Source organism: Hermetia illucens, chromosome 2 (assembly GCF_905115235.1).
Source record: "Hermetia illucens chromosome 2, iHerIll2.2.curated.20191125, whole genome shotgun sequence".
NCBI lineage: Eukaryota > Metazoa > Arthropoda > Insecta > Diptera > Stratiomyidae > Hermetia > Hermetia illucens.
Window position 1 is genome coordinate 16,398,911 of NC_051850.1, and position 23,517 is coordinate 16,422,427.

General features: G+C 45.2%; 2 protein-coding genes across 3 annotated transcripts; both read left to right on the top strand.

Annotated features, from left to right (window-relative positions):
• The first annotated feature begins 1,764 nt into the window (after positions 1–1,764).
• On the top strand, positions 1,765–7,221 carry LOC119649425 (carboxypeptidase B-like). The gene is made up of 2 exons (XM_038051572.1): positions 1,765–2,483; positions 6,821–7,221. Exons 1-2 carry the CDS (start codon positions 1,816–1,818, stop codon positions 6,993–6,995), a joined length of 843 nt encoding a protein of 280 aa, XP_037907500.1. The 5' UTR covers positions 1,765–1,815; the 3' UTR covers positions 6,996–7,221.
• A 4,364-nt stretch (positions 7,222–11,585) lies between these two features.
• LOC119648893 (zinc carboxypeptidase-like) lies at positions 11,586–13,314 on the top strand. Of its 2 annotated transcripts, none has more exons than XM_038050789.1 (3): positions 11,586–11,841; positions 11,891–12,759; positions 12,839–13,314. In XM_038050789.1, the coding sequence occupies exons 2-3, from the start codon at positions 12,503–12,505 to the stop codon at positions 13,164–13,166; spliced, it is 585 nt and encodes a 194-aa protein (XP_037906717.1). In that variant the 5' UTR covers positions 11,586–11,841; positions 11,891–12,502; the 3' UTR covers positions 13,167–13,314. The 2 variants fall into 2 exon arrangements, with proteins under 2 accessions (XP_037906717.1, XP_037906718.1); XM_038050790.1 differs by having other exon boundaries at positions 11,899–12,759.
• The last annotated feature ends 10,203 nt before the right edge of the window (positions 13,315–23,517 follow it).

The window sequence follows — 23,517 nt, forward strand, 5'->3', positions numbered from 1 at the left end:
CATGGGAACCAGGATAGCCCCTGGACTCTCATACTTTGGGTGAACTCCCGTTGTATGTGAGTACAGCTCGTCATCCTGTGATGTCCTTTATGTTGTATAGTACGCATAGCGGTAGTTAACTTGTGAAAGGTTTCGTTGCGGTTCCCCGCTTCAGGCTGATTCCAGTTAACCCGTTGGGGAGGGCCGTCCCCACGCACTCGAGGAGAGCGATCACACCCGAGTCTGCAATGGACTTATCTGAAGTGGCTCTTGCCACGAAGCCTCACCGGAAGTTATCTGGTACCATGGGAACTGGGATGGCCCTCTGAGAGCATATGCTCCAGGAGAATTCCTAGAAGATGTGTTCTCGACCCGGTCCGGTTATTTGCGGTTGGCCCCCTAGTGGGCGCTTCATGGGGGTTGTTGGTGATGCTCAAGCGAGAAGAGAGACCTTCGGGCCTTGGCGTGGTGTTGCGTTTCAACACGGGTGCCATACTCCTTAGTTTGGTAGAGATTTTGGTAGGTCTTGCATCCACCAGTACGAATACTAAGCCATGTACTTGGTATAGACCTTCATGCAGAGCGAGCAGGAGATCTGGAGCTGCACATTAATAAAGGCAAAACGAAGCACATGGTGACAACGTCAGCGCCAAAAACTAAAGAACAAACAACATAGAATTGCACTGGTCAAATGAAAATAATAAAGATAGGAGACTATAACTTTGAAACCATTGAAAATTTATCCTATCTAGGGTTGACAATCACAACCGATAACAGCTACGATGATGAAATCGGCGCACGGTTATTGGCTGCCATTCCAGCTTACAAAAACTGTTTCGCTCGAAACGTCTCACCATAGGGTCAAAGCTCTTACTGTACAAGATTACCTTGCCAGTCCTTATGTATTCCTTGGAGACCTGGGATTGTAAACTCTTGGCCGCGTTCGAATTTTTGGCCCCCTACATGAAGATGGATGTTTCCGTAGCCTACATAACGACGAAATCTTTGAGCGATACCATGACCGTCCGGTTGTGGATAAAATCCGGCTCAATAGGTTACGGTGGGCGAGTCATTTAATCCGTATGGATGAGGATGATCTAGCCCGGAAAGTCTGTAAGGGCAATATCTATGATAGAAAAAGAAGACGAGATGGAACGACGGCGAAGGTCAGGATGCCAGACAGCTCTTAGGGGTATCGAATTGGTGGACCTCGGCGCAAAACCGGGATATCTGGGGTTCCTTATTCAGAAAGGTCTAGCCTGGATACCGGTTGTTGCGCCGTTGATGATAATGACTTTGTATGTATGAAATCAAATGACGTTTGTCTATATTGAAGGATATGCTTGGTTGTCAGAATGTGGTTTTAATATTTTATCCGTACCGACTATTTTAGAGTATATTTTAAAGGACAGAAATGAACCGCACATTCTTAACATTTCAAATCGAAAATAGCTGGATCTCATATTAGAATTATGCCAAGTAAGATCCAATTTCTGCCAGGACTCTATTTTATTGTATTAACGTTTCAATATTTGCAATGCCTGTCATCGGAGTTAAGTGGGTAAGTAAAACAATTAACGCATCAATAAATTCCCAGTTCTGTCATTTATATTTTCTGTTTTCCATATTTAGGTATGAAATTTACGATGTTAAGCCGAAATCAAAAAAGCAGGCATACTATCTTCACAACCTTACCACAAGCGAAGCTATGAGGTGTTACTTGTTCCGAAACATCTAAAGGAGACTACGCAAATTGCGGTTGCATCAAACAATCAGGATCGGTTTGGAAGTGATTTGAAGAGCAGGTTGATTGGATACCAAGCTTCTCTACCTAATATGACCGATATCCTTAGACAAGCTTTGTCGCATGATGCAATGTATCCTGCTCTCAGCAAAGGTTACGTCAAATTTGATAGATACCTAAGGTACACAGAAATAAATGACTATCTACGTCGATTGGCGAAAGATTATCCAAAATTAGTTAAAATCCGAACTCCAGGAATTTCGTACGAAGGACGTGGAATAAATGCATTGCACATTTCCTTTGGGAAGTCTGCCAAAAGTGTTATTGTAATAACTGCAGGGATGCATGCTCGCGAATGGTCTTCCGTGGCCTGCGCCTTATATATCATATATAAAATGGTTGAAAAGTCTAATGAAACCGACTTGTTTTTGAAGGTTTTTGATTGGATTATTCTCCCTGAAACAAACCCGGATGGGTATGAGTATACGCATACTGATAATCCTTTGTGGAGGAAGACTAGATCTTTACAGAAAAATAACTGCAAAGGGGTTGACATGAACCGAAATTTTGGATTTCATTGGGGTGAAAAAGGAAGCGGCAACGATCCGTGTTCTGATACATTCAGGGGTGGAAAGGCTTTATCAGAAAGTGAAAGTCGAACAATAGCGAATGTGTTATCATCAGTAAAAGGAAAATGTTCATTTTATCTCGATCTTCATTCCTACGGAAAGTATATCATTATGCCTTGGGGTTATACATCGTAAGTATTCTAGCATTGAACTTTTATTACTTCTGTTTCCATTCCTTCTCGAAATATTTTTGTGGCAAACAAAACCTAAACCTAACTTCCCGTTTGTTTATATATCTACCTAGTTTTTTCTCGGTGAAATCACCTTCTTCCCTTCCATTATTTACCTTTAAAGCCCATCCTCCTCTGCACATTGTGACTCAACTGGATTGTGTCACCAACATGTTCTGCATCCTCCGCAATCACTCTGTACGATCGGTCCCATCAGGCTCACATCTTTCATTGACTTGACGTTTCAACGTAGTGCTGTCACTACCGCTCGGTCTTCGATGTAGACCCCACCACCACCCCCTTTACGCAACAACTATATTTCTCAGGATAAACAGCGTGCTTTCTATTGGTCCCTCGCGTCTTTTCACTAACCGCTAAATAGTCTGCTTCCAATTCACAATAGTGAAAACTGTGATGACTTAAATGGTACTGGTTGATGATATAGGGCCATCCTGAGTGGCCGGAGACGATCAAGAGGGGAGAGCTATCCCAAAAAACCAAAAAAAATGGTGAAATTGACCGTGAAGGTCCGGTTGCAAATACTGAAGCTCGATCGGAGTGTTGCATACTTCCATGCTATCCAGACTCAGGAATGTGGGCGTCGAGGAGGGAGGGGGGGGGGGGTCCTTTAAACACGTCCTTCCCTCTCGTGTCATTGTACAGAAATTCGTGTCCTTTCCGATGCGTGAGGCCCGCACCGAATCCTGAAAATCCCGCGAATAAGGGGAACTGTAAACTCCAGACCGAGTACCGCGAAAAGGAGCATCCACGACGCAATCAATCAATCGATCCATTAAGGGTCGGTGTAACAGAGTACGCTCAGCATAAAAAGTCGAAACAGAAGACCATGACCACTTTGCAGATCTGATCCTTCACCAGCCATTTATAATAGAAATTCGAGGTCTCTACATTTAGTGGTAACGATTCGATAGCTTCTTCACCAGCCTTATGAGATCATAGTTATGAAGTCGACCAAGATGCAGCCTTCCACATTTCGCCTTCTCAGAGTTCGTTCACGGTCCAGTTAGGGCTGAATCTCTAGCTGAGCTAATAAAAAGAGTTCGATTCCATCACTTCGTGGCTGCTCAAATTCTGCGACATTCGTCGTTTAACTTAAGGCCGCCGCTAAAGACGCATAAGGCGACACAGTCCACTTCCTACATCCGTATCTCATCAAGTAACTCATAATCGAACTTTATACGATTACCTGCTTCTCCATTTGGTAGGTCTCTTCAGCAATTCTGTCAGCTCCTTAGTACTCCGCTTTTCATCTGTAGAATCCATGGCACCAAAGACCGTCTCCCAGATCGAAGCAATTCTTCTACCACGTGGACAAGCTTCTTCTGCATTCCAGTTCATTCAACCACCGATTATGGTTATTGCCATGAGTCCATACTCTGCGTCAATTTCATTCCTTTGAACACACAACCCGCCTGCATCCTTGGGGATATTCAAGCAAAGAATGATCACTGGACGCGAAGAAATCCAAGCGTCCTATTTATCCAACCAGGGCCCAAATTGACTATAGCAGTTATGTGAAGTAGGTGGAGCTCAAGCGATGGTTCACTATTACTATTCACTCCTTGGTGGGGTATAGCGCGTCAACCACATCAACGTGCGACCGTTTTAGGTTACCAGAAACGCGTTTGCCCCTACGACTTCCCGAAGCGTCCGCACTCCTTCTCCTCATATTAGACGCCAAGTGATCTTGGGGCGATCAACTCGTCGATCACCTTCGGAGATGATGGATTGTACTTCATGGCGTGCCAGCAATGCAATTAACGTGCCTCCTTAATGTGTGGACTATCCATTGCCGCTTCTGCTTTCCGCTCACATCGTATACGGCTGTCCAGTCCTGTGCGCTGACCAAGTTCTTCATTTGTAACAATGTCAGGACAGCGTACTCCGATAATACGTTGCAGATGAAGGCTTGTAGCCTTTGGATGACAGTGCGGGTCATTTAGCACGTGATACTCCCATAAACAACACTAGCACAGAACAATCTCAACTTGATCTTGGTATGGAGGGGCCAAAAATTCTTCGATACGTACCACAGTCCTGGGGACGCGCACGAGTGGTTTTCATACAGAAAGCGGGCAGGCGCGGTCACGATTCCGAGAAGGACTTTCGACCAATCAACCTCATCTGTTTCGTGCTGAACACCCTAGAATGCGTCCTGGACACCCACTTACGGACGATTATGGATTTTTCCTAAATCCTAGCATGCCTACCTCAAATAAAAATCCACAGAAACCGCTCTCCAGGTAACTGGCACGGTTGAGCGGTCATTGCAGCACAGGCAGTATACCTCAGCTGCCTTCTTGGATATATGGGGCTTTCAACAACGTTAGTACCAACGCCATCAAGGAAGCCTTGACCAGTATTGGATTGGAGGGGTATCTTACGCATTCGATTGTATCCATGCTAAGTACCAGAATAATCCAGTTGAATCTGAGAGGCAACCTTGACCAGAGCTGTGAACAGAGGCACGCCCCAGGGTGGCTCCATCTCTCCGGTGCTCTGGTTAATAGTAATGGACGGACGGGGAGAAGGTAGTGGCATATGTCGATGATTTGGTGATATTAGTGTCAGGGATGTTTCCGTCCATTTTTAGCGGCATCATGGGAGGAGTGTTGCGAAATATGTGTCTTCAAGATGCGGACTCGACATAAACCCAACCAAAACGGAACTGATGGTATTCACCACCAAGACAAGGATATCAGAATTCCACCTACCACGTCTGAATGAACAAAGATTGATTCTTGCTTCCAATGTAAAGTATCTGGGTGTAATCCTGGATCCAAAACTAAATTAGAGATTGAACATAAAACTGAGGGTTAAGAAGGCCTGTATAGCTTTCTTTGCCTGCAAGAGAATGTTTGCAAAGAAATGGGGTCTCCGGCCGTGGATGGTTCTTTGGATATACACCGCGGTGGTGCCTCCAGTCCTAAGGTGCGGCTCTAGTGCATGGTGGTAGGCTTTGACCAAAAAATACAACAGGATGAAGCGTAATAGGCTTCAAAGAACCGCGTGTGCAGGTGCTACTGGGGCTCTGCAGTATGCTCTGCAGATGCTCTCAATGTATTCCTGCAGCTCCTCCCCCTAGAGATCCACATTAAATACGTTATAGTGTGGAGTGCCGTCAGACTACGTAAGTGCGGACGCTGGGCGGCATAGTCCTACGGCCACGGTAACATCCTAGACGAAGTACCTCGGGAAATCTGGGCATTTCCCACGGACTATGCCACACGTATGCTGAACTTCACGAGAAACTTTGCTGTGCACATTCCAACCAGGCCAAAGTGAAGGCTCGCGGCGTATTGCAAAGTTATGACACAGTATTCTTCACCGATGGATCAAAAATGGTCAGTGGAATTGGCGCGGGGGTTTTCTCGAATACGCACAGTGTATCGGAGTCATATGGTCTCCCAGGTTTCGCCAGTGAATTCCAAGCGGAAATACTGGCGACACTGGAAGTCTGTCGATGGCTGGAGTGTGATCCCATCCCCAAGCGTAACATTGCCATTCTGACCGACAGCCAAGCGGCCATCAAGGCCTTGTACTCAGCGACGACATCCTCCAGGCTGCTGGGACAGTGCAGAGACACGCCGATCAGTCTGGGCGGCACGCTCAAGGTCACTTTCCTTTGGGTTCCCGGGAATAAGAACATAGAGGGGAATGAGCCGGCTGACGGACGGTGGATACAGTTGGTGTCTCGCTGGCAGCTGTCAAAGGCGGAGTCTACTCACGCTACTTAGCGGCGCGGACCTTACCCAGGCTTACCAGCTGTGCCAAGCCAAGGATGATTTGGCCCGGTTATAACATAGCCCGATCACGAGGGGACCATGCCGCCAGGCTCGGTATACCCTACAATTCGCGTTGCAGGAGTTGCGGAGAAGGAAGGAAACCCCTTATGCACTTTTTTCTGCGATTGCCCAGTTTAGCTAGAGTCAGGCTAACGGACACTGGGTATACCATTTTTTGGGGACCCCAGAGAGATCTCTAGCCGCAGGGTGGGAGAGTTGCTTTCTTTCCTTCGTGAATACTATGGGCTAGTTCTGGAGATCCAAGCCGGCTGGACTGTGCCTCTCTGCTCTCATAACAGCAGTCACGGTCTGGAGTTTTGTGGCACGAAAACGGCGCACCACAGAGCTAATTGGGCTCCTCGGAGAGGCAACTGATACCTACCTACCTACCCATGCTGCTGTTGCACGTTATTTTAGGAGGTTCAAGGAAAAAATATTCTAAAAATTGAAGAAGTGTTATAGTCTCTAATTGATTTGTTTGATTATTTTCAGGGAACCTAATCCCCATTATAAGCGACTGAAAGCCGTGGCGATGGCTGGTGCAAACGCAATTCGTGGTGCCTATGGTACCGCGTTCTTGCGGGTACTTACTCAGAAACCTTATATCCGGTTGCTGGTAGCGCTATTGATTATGCGATGGGTGTGTCAGGTGTGCCTTTTTCAATGATATTGGAAGCAAGATCTGCAAGCACAGATGAATTCCGTCCCCCTCCTGAGGAAATTCAAGAAATCGTTGATGAAACTTGGGCTGGTGTCAAGGCTATGGTTAAGAAGCATGGGATCCTGAGTGGTTATCTACGCAGTTTGGGAAGATTGTCTGATTCAATTCTTTATTCGCAGTTTTTGTTAATTCATATTTTCAATAAAATATTTTTAAGAGTGTTCAGAATGGGATGAGACATTCATGAACAGTTTTATGTGTAATCAATGTAGTGAAATTTATCAATTGTAATGATTGTTTTTATTAATTTTAAACCGAAGGTACCGCATTAAAAGATTAAGAACCGCATCAGATACAATTTAACAGATTGGATATGTATAATGATCTGACTGATGCCTGACTCTCAAAACTCACTCCCTCTATGCTCACTTTCTAAAATTTAGGCGAGGTTTCCGACGATATCGGCTGGACATTCTGGGCTTAAGGGATGTGGTCGGACTTTCAAGAGTACTTGCACTCTTATACTTTAAGAGGCCTGATGGCAGTAGGCGTGATTTCGGTGTCGTCTATTGCTGATGGCTACCGCAATATGCGTACTCATGACCTCCGAACTGGCTTCTGGTAGGATGTTGATTGCATAATTGTAATTGTACAGCGATAGGCATTAATGGGTCAATGGGTCAACCAATGAATTTGCCGTATGGGAAGAAACAAAAAATCGGGAGCTGATTGTCGATCAGGAGCTTGAGGATCAAAAGCCTCCCAGTTCCAGAGTGATAATTTCGTGAAGACTTCTTTGCTTCAGTGACTGCCTAGCGACGTACAGGTCATCTTAATCATTCTGAAGGCATTGGACCTAACTATGCTTTCGGAAAGGAGGGATTGGATCCTTCATATGCGTGAACTCCGGGCATACCAGCCGTTTCGTTTCTACCGTCACTTTCGCAAGTCGGCACTATGGAAAAAACCAAACAGCCTTCGTGGTGCTTTACCGGCGGTCTGGCGTCCTGGCCCATGCCATCGCTCCATCTTAGGCAGGGTCTGCCTCGTCTTCTTTTTCTACCATAGATATTGCCCTTATAGACTTTCCGGGCTGGATCATCCTCATCTATACGAATTAAGTGATCGGCCTACCGTAACCTATTAAGCCAGATTTCATCCAAAACCGGACGGTCATGGTATCGGCTCATAGATTCGTCGTTATGTAGACTACGGAATCGTCCATCCTCACGTAGGGGGCCCAAAAATTCTTCGTAGGATTCTTCTCTCGAACGTGGCCAAAAGTTCGCAACAACCGTCCGCGGGTTTCATTATCGTAGCTGTTATCGGTTGTGATTTTCGATCCTAAATAGGAGAAATTATCAATGGTCCAAAGTTGTAGTCTCCTATCTTTATTCTTCCCGCTTGACCAGTGCGGTTTGATGTTGTTGGTTGGTTAGTTTTTGGCGCTAACATTGCCGCCATATACTTTGTCTTGCCTTCATTGATATGGAGCCCAAGATCTTGCGCCGATTACCGTCTGCTCGATATCGTCAGAATAGGCCAGTAGTTGGGTGGAGTCAAAGAGGATCGTACCTCTTGCATCTACCTCAGCATCACGGATCACTTTTTCAGCGCCAGGTTAAAGCGGACGCATGAAAGGGCATCCCCTTGTCGTAGACCGTCATTGATGTCGAACGGTCTTGAGAGTGATCCTGTTGCTTTGTCTGGCCCCGCACATTGTTCAGGGTTAGCCTAGTCAGTCTTATTACTTTCGTCGGGACACCAAATTCTCTCATGTCCGTGTACAGTTTTACCCTGGCTATGCTATCATAGGCAGCTTTTAAAGTCGATGAATAGATGGTGCAACTGATGTCCATATTCCAACAGTTTTTCCATCGCTTTGCAACAGCGAGAAGCTCTGATCTGTTGCCGATTTGCCGGTAGTGAAGCCTCTTTGTTATGGGCCAATGATGTTCTGGACGTATGGGGCTATCCGGCTTAGCAAAATAGCGGAGAATATCTTATAGATGGTACTCAGCAACATGATACCTCTGTGATTGCTGCACTGTGTGATATCTCTTTTTTAAGGTTTTGTGTAAACACAAAACCTTATTAAAATCGGTTTACTGTCTGTCTGTCTTTTTGTCTGTCTGTCTGTCCGTCACACGCATTTTTTCTCGGAGACGGTTTATAGCGAATTGACACCAATTTGGTAGAAAGGTGGGAATGTGAACGCTCACGCATGCAGTGAATTACATCCTTTTACGGCGAATTTAAGGGGGGGTCCCCATACATGCAAAAGGGGGGGTATACAATTTTTTTTTCATCAAATATAGTCATGTGGGGTATCAAATGAAAGGTCTCGGTTAGTACTTTTCAAAGCCGATCTTAGTTTTGACATTTCGCTGGAAGAGTGGGGAGCGAGGGGGTTGAAAGTGATCACTTCTTAAGGAGGCCATTCTCAGAAACCACCAAACCGAAAAATCTGAAAAAATCAAGAGGCTGCCACTATATGGTACCTGGGCTCCGAATACCTTCCATGCCGATATCTATTTAAATAAAGTTAATAATAGTATATTACTACAATTTTTTGTAATTGGCTAGAAACCCCCCTTAAGTTTCATCCTAGTACCATGAAATTTTGCAGTGATATAGAGGATGATCTTACCAAGTTTGGTGGAAATCGCACAATTACTAACAAAGTTATAATACCTCAAATTTGTTGCTCTTTGAAAATTGAAGACTATGAATGTCAATATCACCCGAAGGTGGATACTCTCACATAATATATGGACTATATTACGTGCTACGTACAAAGAAATACACAAAACCTTTCGTACCTGAAGCGTTTAGCTTCCGGTTTCCCCGACTGTTTATGTATGAGATAGATAATGCCTCGTTGCCAGTCGTCAGGCATTGAGTCGCTGTCCCATACAGCACAAGTTCATGAACCACTTGGTGTAACTGGTCGATTCAATATTTAACCAATTCCGCTGTAATTCCATCGACTCCTGGCGACTTGTGATTTTTAAGCCGATGAATTGCACGAACTGTTTCTTCTATACTTGGTGGTGCTAGTATTTGTCCGTCGTCTTCAGTTGGCGGGACCTCCCCCTTCCCGTTCTGGTTGTACAGTAGTTCATCAAAGTACTCAACCCATTGCTCCAATATTCCCATTCTGTCGGAAATCAGATTTGCCTCATTGTCTCGGCAGGATGACATTGAGGTGTGTAAGGTTTCATCCTGCTGACTTGTTGGTAAAACTTGCGCGCCTGGTGCGGTTTCTCCCTGTAATTTCGGGTTCACAGACCTGTTGGTTCTCCCAGGCTTGCTTTTTCTGTCTGTGAAGTCGCTTCTTCGCTCGATGGAGTTCATGATAAGATTCTGCGGGTGCCCGCGTTCTTTGAGAATGCAACATTACTCGGTTTGCGGCATTCTTCCGTTCCCTTGCTAGCTTACATTCATCGTCAAACCAGTCTTTCCGACTCCTTTTGTGGTTGGGGCCAAGTATCTTTGTGGCCGTATCCATGATAACGTTCTTCAGGTGGTTGTTAAGATCATTTGTTGATGCTTCATCTCCAGGTCCTTTATAGACTGCGGTTATTGCGTCATCCATTTCCCTCTTATAGGTGTCGCGGAGGGTTGTGTTGTGGATGGCTTCAGTGTTAACTTTCACCTGATTGTCAGAGGGGTTCTGGGCGGTGGTGTTATTCGAGCTCGGAGCACCATGCCAACGAGATAGTGATCCGAGTCTATCGATCAAGGCTGAGAGGTGGGGGCGTTCGATCAACACGTGGTCAATTGGTTGAAAGCGGTCCCGTCTGGAGAGGCCCATGTATGTTTGTGAACCGCTTTGCACGCAAACCAGGTACTTCCAACACCATTTCGTGTGACCCTGCTAATTGAATAATCCGCAGTCCGTTATCAGACTCTGCAGTCTCCTCTGTAGGGGCGTGAAAGTTAATGAGGCTTATATTTCTAAATTTTCCTCGGAAATGGCAGATTGCATAACCATTCGTTTATGTTTTCAATGCCGATAACAGCAGGTTTCATTTTTTTGCTGACTAAGAATCCTACTCCGAGCACATGGTTTCCTGGATGACCGCTATAATATATGGTGTAGCGACTCTTCTCCAGGAAACCGGTGCCTGTCCAACGGGGGTGGAGAAGTGGGAAATCGTGTATGAGAGTAAGAGTTGTGCAAACAAGTAGTGGACATAGTTCCTATTCTGCCTCAAATTTGACGATCGAAAACTTGCTTCGCTAGCTTCTCTAATCTGGCTAGTTGTCACGGATCGGTTCCACTACCTCTTTCTTTTTCTTGAAACACCCCCAGATTCGTTAATTCTTTTTATACCTGAGGTCCTCTATTCTGCTCATTTGAACGCTTTCTTCATGCCAGTCCCTTAGACAAGGAAGCTCCTGGAGCAAAACCATCAGCCATTACGAATGAAAGATCCTCGACCCGACTTTGTCGGTTCCTTTCTTCGATTTAACATTTCCTCGAATTTTCAAAGGTCCCCCGCCCCCCTTCCAAACCTTTTTAACTTTTATCCAATAGTTACATTAAATTTTAGATATTCTACCACAAATGCCTTTGGTATGGCAGCAAGCGTTTAAACCCGGCTATCATCGGGACATTTTTAAAACCGTTGAAAAATTTTTGACATTTCTTTTAATTGATTAAGTATTTATTCGGTTTAATCTTTAGATATTTATTTTTAAATTATATTTTCATCTTTTTGAGTTATAAATTTGAATTTTATATATATTTGCCTAGAGAAGTAGAAATTATGAAGTTAATTTCAACATTCCTCGCCGCTGCCTTTCTCGTCAGTGTCACTGAATGCTTATCTTCGGATTATAATAGGTGAATTCGGTCTACACTAAAGATACAATAATTAATCTTATTATTTTAGCTATGCAGTTTACGATATATGTACAAAAACAAAAGCGCATGTAGACTATTTATTTAAGTTATGAATAGGAAGGCTTCGAACCTTTCCTTCTACGAAAGCAGCTACACCAAGTGTCAAAATTGGCGGTAGCACCTCAAAATCAGAAGTCGTTTGAAAAAGAATTGACGCACAGATCTATTCCACATGCGGTTGTAATTTCTAATCTGACAGACTATCTTATGCCCAAGAAAGCTCTTCTTCGAAAGAGCTTCAAAAAGATGGGTGGAATTAATTTCAAGGAATATTTCAGATATAAAGAGATAAACAACTATTTGGATGAGTTGGCAAAGCGTTATCAGACCGTGGTAAAAGTCAAAACTGCAGGAAAGTCATCTGAAGGACGAGTTATAAAAGCCGTTTCATATCTCACACGGTAGGTCTCACAAGAGGGTGTTGGTAATAACTGCAGGGATTCATGCTCGGGAATGGGCTTCTCCGGCTTTGGCTCTGTATATAATCCATAAATTGGTTGAGAAATCCAGGAAGACTGAGAAGTTCTTGCTTAACTTCGAGTGGATCATTTTGCCACTGACAAACCCAGATGGTTACGAGTACACCCACACTACGAATAGAATGTGGAGGAAGACTAGATCCAAACAAAAGGGTAACTGCTATGGGGTGGACGCTAACAGAAATTTTGAATTTTATTGGGGTGGCAGCGGAAGCAGCGGAGATCCATGTGCTGAGACATTCAGAGGAAAGGAACCTTTTTCAGAGCCAGAAAGCCGGGCGATAGCGAATGTACTAATGTCAGTTAAACAAAGATGTTTATTTTATATTGACCTTCATACGTACGGAGGGTACATTCTTATGCCTTGGGCTTATAAGAAGTGAGTAGAATTTCTTTAGATAGTAGTAAACCAATTTTGGGAGCTGGAATTTTTCCATAATCTAATAATTCATCCGCAGAGACCACATATCTACGTATAAACAATTATTAGCAGCTGGAAATGCTGCCAAGAGAGCGATTTCTCAAGCAAGTGGGACCAGTTTTACAGTTGGCACGCCCCCAGATGTGCTTTATCCAGCTGACGGTGGAGGCATTGATTATGCAGTGGGTCGAGCAGGTGTGCTTTACTCATATGCTTTGGAATTGAGAGGTGGTGGTCAAATGGGATTTGATCCCCCCGAGGAAGACATTCACGGCATAGTGAGGGAAGTCGTGGGCAGGCATCAAAGCCATGTTAAAAATGGGTCACCCTTCGAAACGAAGACTACTTCCAAACAGCAATATTAGAGTGTATCAAGACCTAAATCTATTTCGGCATATGGTAATGGCTCAAATTATTTTGCTAATAATTTTATCTTTATTTGAATTTCCTGGTTAGAGAAATTTGTACAACGTCAGAATAATGAAAAGATAATCTTTATGGTGCAGTTGAAAGAAAAAATACTCTTTCATTTCTAATATAAATAAGATATTAGGGCACTTGCGCTACGAAATCTGGTAAACAATGATATGTTTCTCACGTCCTTGAAATTGTGACTATTCATGTGCATTCGTAATTTTATGGTATCGGCCGCAAAGGAGCGACGGTTAACTCGCTAACAGAGTAATTGAATATCTATTAAATACAGGATAAGTTCTCCGCGCGGGTTCAGTGAAACAAACCGTCCGCGTGATCCTGCCAATGGGGATCACCGGGTGAATCTGACCCTTCGCGGGGGCTCTTTCGAAGCGGCCGCCGGTTCGTCCAAGGTCTTCTGCCTCGACACTTGGGTTCGCTTTGGACGTCGAGTTTGAACGAGGGCTCACCTCGTTCCAGAACTTTAAAGGGGTCCTCGTACTCCTCTGGCTGGGCTGTACGGAGATCGGGGAGGGCGAAAGGGAAGATCGCGACCACGATGGATCGTCGCGGGCCTTCAGCATCCGGTGCCTATGTTCCTGTGGATGGTATGCAGTAGTCCTATGACGTTTAAAGCCGAGGAGCTTTCCTAACTCCGCGAAAAGAGTAGATTCGAACCGCATTGCCTGGTCCGTGATGATGACGGCTGGAACACCAAAGCGCTGAATCCATTCTCGACAGAGGGCCTCGGCATATGATTGCGTCGTAATGTCAGACAGAGGTATTGCTTCAGGCCACCGCCTAAACCTGCCGTTGATTGTGAGCCAATACTTGAATCCGTGCGAATCTCGCAAAGAGTCGATAATTTCGAGATGGATGGATGGATGGACTAACCGGTTCGTCGTCCTGATGCGAAAATCGGCCGGAATGAATGGCCTGGGTCCCTTATTTGAGGTCTCGCCCAGTAAGTAAGAGTTTAAGCTGAAAATAGGAAACTCCTTGAATTTGTATTTGGAACTTACCTTCAGGCTCTGAAGTTTTGCATCGACTTTTTGTGCCTCGGCAATTGCTATATAATCGAACGAGGGCCGGGACTGTAGTTGCGTTGAGCTGTTTTGAAGAGAACCTCAACGGTTACCAGATTTGATTCATCCGTTGGTGCAGAGCGGCGCCTACCGCATCGACGATCATAGTTTGGTGAGCATCTGGCTGAGAAAATGCCAGAACTGCTGCCTCAACAAGCTGTTATTTGACTGTCTCAATCAAATAGACACCACACACGCACACCACGCAACCTCGTGGGAGTCTTTAGTTTTGGGGCCCAAACAAGTGGCATTCAGGATCGCTTGATGATGAGCGGCCCTGGGTAAGAAATGGCGATAGAAATTTAGCATGCCCAAGAACCTAAACGCAGGTTTTGCGATATAAGGATGTTCGGACGGGGTACAGGGAGAACCAACGCCTCAGCGCCCGTGTCGAACAGGAAGCAACGTCTGCTTAGGGGGTCGAACATTATAAGGCAGCGTGGTATTGTGCTTCGGGTAGTCATCGCCGAGGTATCTAGCGAGCCTAGTTTTTTACTACGTGCATTCGGTGGTTCATTTAGTCGCTTGAGTTCGGTATATCTTATGGTACTAACAAACCGTACGACTACCCGAACGCCCCTTTCGGGAAGCAGACCTTGACCTTGATTGTGATTGAGATCTACCTCCCGAACGCAAAGTATCCGGAGTCAGCGCAGGCCAAGGTGGTGCGGGTGCTCTCCGGGAGTCGCTGCAGCCAGAGAAAATTTAGGAGCTCCGAGCCGACCTTATCCCCAACCACCTGCTTCAACTCTCGTAGCACCTGGCTGGGGGTACGGTCGCCTAGCGTCAGGTCATTCAGCAAGTGGGCGGACGTGACTCGACTCTTTTACTTGTTCCAAACTGATCTCTCTGACATTTCATTCGCCTCAATCAATCAGTGGGTCATATGAATGCGAAGATGGTCAAGATAAGCCCTAATAACACCTTTCTCTAACATGTGGTAGAAAACATGGTCTGGGCGACCGTAATGATAAACGTGGTAGGTTTTTAGATTTATACCTTTCACCGCCTTGTTAATGATGGCCCACTGGTCGACTGCAAAGTTCACTAGATTTCAATCGACGGACAACGTACGAACGATAAAATTGACCACACTGTCACCAGTACATGCTGCCTCTTAGATATGCATAACAAGAGAGGCGCTGACATTGGCTTATCCGTCGCTTTTCGCGGAGTTGGAGAGTTTCGATCCTCCGGCACGGTAAGGTTCTATGATGCAGCTATAACTCGACTGCGGGAGAACTACTTTTTTGTTCGGGAATCAGATATCTTATTTATCCTGTGTAGAGTTGACAAATTTCCTATCAGGCGCCTTCTTTCGTGTGGATAACGGAGCGCAAGGCGAATGTGTTTCCGAAGATGTTGATATTTGGTTATGCTTATGCGAAGGCCGGCTAGATGAGACCAAATAGCCCGTCCTTGGATAAAAATTAACTATGGGAAGGATAACAAAGTTACGGTGCAAGGCTTCAGAGACCTAGTACCGGCGGTTTTTAGGAGTGGGCAAGCGGGCTTCGGCTGTCGATATCCAACGACCGTAGTACCTCTGTAGTGAGGACCTTCGCTACTGTGGCACCTAATGTTACAAAATCAAGGGACTGGAACTAGCTCCATCGACGGACGGGGGATTCTTCGCAGGTCCCATCCCTCCACACACGGGCAGAAGCCTTCACGATCGCACCCCTAGTGGGAAGTGTGTAGCGGAAGTCTCGGTGAGGAAGAATTCTTGACGCTGGATCACCAGAGCGATGTAGGAGGCAACGATCAATCAGGAGCGTGCCTTTACTGCACGGGGTAAAAAGATCATGGAGCTATATGGAGAGATATCTGTTTGGCATACGGCCTAGAGCAAAAGAAGGGGAAATTTGTCGAGCGAAAAAGTGAGCCAGGCGACTCAAGTAACGTCTGTTCATAATACGAAAGGGAAGAGACCGGGAAAAAGGCTGCGTAAAAAGTTGAACGATTCACTACCCCAGCTAACCACGAAACAAAGGACTCAACACATGAGAACTACGGCTGAAGCTGCCGGCAAAATTATTGCAACCTCGACTTCTGGAGAAGGGAGCAGATCTCTAAGCCTGGAGGAAAGTGGAATCTCAAAAACAGGAGCAAAAGGAGGAAGATAAGATCGGAGGGGATTACCATTTCTAAACGAGGTCAAGGGTCATATGCTGACATTCTTAGGACAACTCACCAGCTTGGAAGATAATGTCAGCCAAATTAGACGGTCCCAGGAAGGAGATCTTATGATGATGAGATCACCACGAAGCAGGAGTTTTGCGAAGCCTTAGAGAAGCAGTTCGGTCTTATCGGACTACAGGAGCCAGCATTGAAAACGCGGGGGAAAGCCTACGGGGGAACACAACACGCCATCATTAACCTACCAGTAGAGACTGCACTGAAACTGTTAGTAGTTGGAAGAGAAAGAATATGCTGTGTTGGCTTAGGGAGGAGGTGGCATTGAAGCGATGCTTTAGATGTCTTGCTGCAGTCACATTGCGAAGGCGTACACACTAGGTCGAAAGAATGTAGGACGCATGGATTGGACTGCGGAGCTGATCCAGACTGCTCACTGAGCAAAGGAAAGAAGGGTGTGGGCCATCGGGCCATTGTAGGCAGCAGCAGGTGCCAAGAATACAGAAGAGCCCTTAACACAAATTGATGAGGTTGATGCAAATCAACTCCAACCACTATCAGGCGGCGCAGGATCTACTCTTGCAAACCATCCGCGAGGGAAACAACGGTCTAATTAGTAATTAGTAAACCACACCGAAACCACGGTGGTGGCATTTGGATCAAAGTCCAAACGGGCCAAGCAGCCTTCGCTTGTGGAGAACAACCTTCCTGGAAATAATGGAGCACTCGGGGGAAAGCTTCGTCAGAGCGAGAGTATAAGCAGATGCTGAGCGCTTTGGTTTTGGATGCAAGAGGTCATTGGTCGACCCTAATAGCAAGCGTTTTTAATGCATGGGTTCTTGAAGGGGGCAGCCAGACAAAGAATTTGAGGGATCGTGCTCTCCCGCAAGAATTTTCATAGCTCAACGTAGTACTCGCGTATTTTGGGGCCTCGTACTCTTTCAGTGCAAGGGGCCTGAGATCTATGGTAGACCTGACATGCGTGAGTGCCGCTTTAGCCAGTCGAGTCGTTTGGCATGTCAGTGAGGACTACACTCACAATGACCACCAGAGGCGGAGAGTGAAAGTAACTGACAAACTCTTTGAAGGGTACTTCAAAAATGATATATATCTGAGGCAGAGCAGACAGGCAAATATAGAGTTTGAAAAGGAAAATGGGGGGTTGTTGCAGGTGAGGTAGAGGGAGGAAGGTTAGTTCACATGAAAAAACATTTTTTTCAAAGAGGGATTCCTCCCATAAATTTATACAGCGACAGTCGGAGAGCGATTATACAAGAATATTTTTGGGTATTTGTAACAAGGGAGTAAGTTGAAATGTGTGTTAAGTAGGGCTGGATTGAGGTAAATCGGAGGAAGAACGGATGATGATGAAACCAGAGATTTTGGAAGCGATTGGTGATGTCCACCAAGTGGGAATTGAAACGGAGTTTTTCATGGAAGGTTACACCCAAGTTTTGAGAGGAGGTCCGTAGTGTTAGGGGTTGTTCACTAAGAGAGTAGAAAAAAAATGTTGGGGAGGGTCTAAGTGAGTAGCACATCCAGTGGTATTTGCTGACATTTATGGTCTGCTAGTTAACCGAGCACAAATGGATCCAAATATCTAGATTGGACTACAAAAGAGGAACGACCGAAGAAGACAAAACGAAGGCAACTAATTTAAGGTGGTTTGCATCATGCAAACACGAGCAGGTGAGTAGGGAAGGCCATAAAGAAAAGATAAGAATAGTATGGGGCCAAGTATAGAGCCTCCCGGAGCAATAGGGAAAGGAGAGGAAGAAAGGGATATGTAACCACAAAAAGAACTCTGCAGGAACGTTTTGATAGGTAGGAGGAGATCCATGAGATGATTGAGTAGGGGAAGTTGAGAAAAGAGAGTTTGGAGGGAATAATATTGTGCCTGACGGAGATAAAGGGTTTAAAGAAGTCGGTGTAAATAGCTTGTACATCCTGCCGTGAATCAAGGCAATTAGCAACGAAGTTGATCAAATCCAGAAGGTTTGAAATACTAGATAGATGCTTCACAAAACTATGCTGCTCTTTTACAATGAAGTGACCGAAGCGCGGGGTCAAGTAGTTGATGACATTTCTCTTGAAGATATTGGAGAAGGTGGAGAGAAGAGAGAAGGGACCATAGTCCACAGTTAGAGTAGTTCTTCTAATATGAGCATAGAGATGATGTGGGGCTTCTTCCAAAGGTAAGGAAAGTATCATTTTCCGAGATGTGGCTCGTTGAACTGCGGAGCAGAATAAGCAATTCATAAAAGAGGAGAGTAGAAGAGCAGGGTAGGAAGAGTTGATGGAAAAAATCGGAAAGCTAGGATGCTTAGGCCAGTTGAGCATGGGAACGTTAACATCCCCGAAGACGAAGAAGGTGAGGCAAGGGAAGCTGAGAGTAAGGAGTTCAGACAAACTGTGAAACTATTTTTAATATAGGTAAAGGGGGGGGGAGTAATTGAAGGGAGAGGCACTTAAGGGGCACCAGACGGAGGGTAGATCTGCAATTCTACACCCTTTTGCAACGAAAAAATGGAGAGCCCTTCGGGGAGCTCGACATTTTATGGTCATGCCAGGTTTGAGAAATACAGATAGCAGCTTTCTTAAATTGAAGCCCCCACATTGGTCCCCTAACATTCTGGTTTAAAAAAGTGGACAGTGGAAACGAAATCAGTTACATTAATTGAGCTGTCCTTTTCCATAAAGAAGGATTACGATTGAGTCAACTTCGTGTGGGTAATTAAGTTATAGTATGGTCAGAAATTGCTACCTTTTGTTAGTTTAACGCAAATGTGAGCCAACTTTGCTCTTGATGTGCTCCCACAGTAGTCAACTGGCTGGTGACTAAGAGTGGTTTTGGTGGAGGAGCTACCTTTGACGTGAGGCCACGGCGGGAGGAAATAGAGTATCTAGAACGTTTGGGCAGCTATGTTCATGACTTGCTGAAGAAGGCTGCGAAGAGTGTTGGGAGTACTAATCAGATTGTCAGCCACTTCTGGCTCACTGAGGAATCATGGAAGCGAATTGTTTTGCATTGAGGGAAAATATTAGAGGCATCTGAAGTCCGAAGTGGGGTCCGCCAAGGTTACATCTTGCCACCGGTATTCTTTCTTCTTGCTGTGAGTGACGTTCTCCATGCTGCCTTATTGGGAAGACGAAAAGGACTTCAATGGCCTATGCCATCTTTCCTGAAATGCGTTGAGGACAAATAGCTCTTGCTTTGGAAAGAGAGGCAAATAAAGCCAGACAGGAGACCAAGGTTCTCAGTCTTACGGATCACTGCAGCCTCTCTATTTGCATTAAGGGGCAGAGCATCGAAGCCGTTGATCAATTTGTATATCTAGGAAGTGTGGTTTTTACCGATCGTGAACCGAGCTGGATGTTGTCCGACACATAACAGTGCTAGATCCGCTTTCACATCCCTTGTCTAACATCTGAAAATGCAGTTACCTTAACTTCAAGATCAAGTTAGGACGTGCGAATAATCTGCCTGTGTTGTTTGCGGGAGTAGCACACATTACTCGAAAGCTTCCAGCCTTTTTCGATACTTGTCTCTGTTGTGTTATGAGAAAACGGAAGGAGCAGCGGATAGGTCACACTCCCCTCCTAGTGACGACGTGAGTTGCTTCAGAGACACATGCATGACCCAGAACAGTGGAGCCGAAGTGCACGCGTCTTGGAAAGTGCTGCGGGGAGTTGAAATGCATTCCAGCAAATCGTAAGGGATAATGTGTGGGCGCAGATGACAATGACAACCATTCCTATAAATATTAAATTCACAAGCAGTCTATTTGTTACAAATGAATTGTATCAATATACTCTGATATAAAATTGATTGGACAGAAAGGACAGGCGACAAATGCGGCAATAATTAATAAGATATGACGAGAGTGTCAGTTTGACATCGTGGTGAATGTCAAAATTTGTAAATTTTTGTTTGACTAATTTTAATTTTCTGTAAAATTTATTTTATTTTATATTTATTCTGTTATCTTTTAAATAATTCAGTCGCAATGTTGTTTAAAATTTAGTTCCACTAAATAGATGATTAACGAATTGTGAGCAAAGCTATAATGGAGATATGATTTCTGCTTATGATCATTCGGTAAATTTTTCAATTTTCGAATTGACCTTTTCTGCTTTTAATACTATTGAAAAACCTACTAAGTATGGATCCCCTGATATTACGTCCACCTTCAACTTATCACCATATTGGAGCTTCCATTAAAGGCCGATAAGTTCAAGACAACTATTGCATGTCAAAATGGGACGGAGACACGAAGCTCTTCGTTTTTCAGAGCTCAAATGCAACATCGTTAGGGCATGTTGCTTTCCTTGATTTAATTCGTCTCTGCCTACTTGGACGCAACCTACGACCCATATGAAACTTCCACTAGGAGCCAACCGGTATAACTAAGCTTAAGGCACATGAACTAGGAATTCCCCTGAGTAAAGTGAATTCATGGGCAATCCCTATTCCATGGTACTAGTATACCCCTGGTAAGATTTCGTGAACCAAAGCCAGTTCAGATGAGTCCCCGTGAAGACTCGAGTCTGATGGCCCGGATTAAACTCGGAGCATTGGTCTACTGCATCAGGACCAGCAAACCACAATGAGTGCAGTGTTTCTCGGTGCTACCACAAGGAGGTTGTCCTTGGCCATTTGGTTTTGGTTTGGTCGATAGAGTCGTTGCTTTGCACTGACAGGTGGAATTTTTCCAAATGTCGGCAGTGCGTGTGGAAGTAGAGGATGAATAAATTCTTCCACTGAAATGTGCTCGAAATATTCCCGTTATTTATCCGATCCGATCCGATCGGTAAGCAAGAGCTTTCGACAAATCGAAAAGGGCTCTCGCCGTGCCGAGTATTCATTATTGCCAAGATCTTTGTAATGGACCGCCTGGGGAACAGCGATCGGTTTCTTTGTTTCTCGATTGGTGTATTCTTGTAAATTTGCCAATTGGTCAGTGTTTTATTGTCAAGAAGCTTACGGTAGAAGCAGGGTGTTTCACTTGGATATTGCCTTCCAAAGCCAAGTGTCCCAATTGATGAACCGTTTCCTTGTCTTTTTTTACCGCGAGGGTTGGATACCACGATATGGTACGGATCGTGTTCTTACCTTGGCTCCCCGATTCTACAACATTGGTAATGGCTATCATTTCTTCTTTTTGCCCAAGGAATCGCTACCATTTAAGGCGGGTGGGCCAATGCATTTTTCGCGCTACTTTATCGACTGTTGTATTCGCAGGTTGGGGTTGGGTAGGGCTGACAACCCTACACGGAAAACCGAAGTTACGAAGCCACAACAGGAGCCTCGGACTGGACGGGTTACACAACGAACGAACTCGCAACGACAAAGGAATAACGATTTGCGCATTTTCTCATGGAACGTGCGCTCCCTCTTCGGAGATGAAGCTGCCAAGCAGCTGGCCGATACCCTGCCCCAATATAGGGCTGATGTAACTGCGTTGCAGAAGATGCGTTGGTCCTGGAGAAGAGGTTACAACACCATATATTACAGCGGCCATCCAGCAAACCATATGCTCGGAGTAGGTTTCTTAGCCAGCCAAAAATGAAACCTACTGTTATCGGCTCTGAGAATATAAGCGAACGGCTATGCACTCTGCGCTTGGTAGGCAAATTTTGAAATATAAGCCTTATTAACGTACACGCCCCTGCAGAGGTGACTGCAGAGTCGGAGAAGGATACCTTCTACGAGGCAGCAGAACGAACACTCGAAGCCGGTCTCACATATGATATCAAAATCATACTTGCGGATTTTAACAACCAAATAAGGACGGTGCCAGTATTCAGGCGATACGTTGGCTCCCATAGCTTACACCAAAATACAAATGATAACGGACTGCGGTTTATCCAATTAGCAGTGACATACGAAATGGTTGGTGGAAGTACCTGGTTTTCGCGGAAAGCGGTCCACAAAGATACGTGGGGCCTCTCCAGACAAGACCACTTTCAACCAAATTGACCACGTGTTGATCGAATGCCGCCACCTCTCAGCCTTGATGAATGTCAGGACATATAGGGCGGCCACTGGCAAGCGGAGAAGCGACTTCACAGACGGAAAAAAGGAAGCCTGGGTAACCAATAGGTCTGTGAACTCCAAAAGTACAGGGAACAACCGCACCAACAAGTCAGCAGGATGATGTTCATCCTGCCGAGATAAAGGAGGAACTTTGATTTCCGACAGAATGGACATATGGGAGCGATGGGTTGAGTACTTTGATGAGCTACTGAACAACCAGACCTCGGCGAGTTGGTGGTCCCGCGAAGTGAAGACGACGGACAAATACTGCCACCACCAAGTATAGAAGAAATAGTCCGTGTAATTCATCGGCTTAAAATTCATAAGCTGCCAGGAGCCGATGGAATTACAGCCGAATTGTTTAAATGTGGAGGGCGACCAGTTACACCAAGTGGTTCATCAACTTGTGCTCAAGGTGTGGGACAGCTAATCAATGCCAGGCATTATCTGCCTCATACATAAAAAGGGAGATATCACACAGTGCAGCAGTTATAGAGGTATCACGTTGCTGAGTACCATCTATGAGATATTCTCCGCTATCTTCCTAGGCCCGATAGCCTCATACGCCCAGAACATCATTGGCGTATACCAAAGAGGCTTCGCTCCAGTCAAATCAGCAACAGATCCAATTTTCTTTCAGCGGCAAGCGATGGAAAAAACTGTTGGAATATGGACATCAGTTGCACAATCTTTTCATCGACTTTAAAGCCGTCTAGGACAGCATAGCTAGGGTAAAACTTTACACGGCCATGAGAGAATTCGGTATCCCGATGAAATTGGCTGGCTGATTATTAAGCGTTCTCTTTACCTGGCCCTCGAGAAAGTGACCCGTGATGGTGACATAAATGCAAGGGGTACGATCCTCTTTAAGTCCATCCAACTACTGGCCAATGCTGACGATATCGACGTCATGGGAAAAACGACCCGAGACGTACAAAGTGCCTTCATCCAGATCGAGCGGGGAGCTATTGAGGCGAGATCTTGGACTGCACATCAATGAAGACAAGATAAAATATAAGTGGCAACGTCAGTACCAAAACCAAC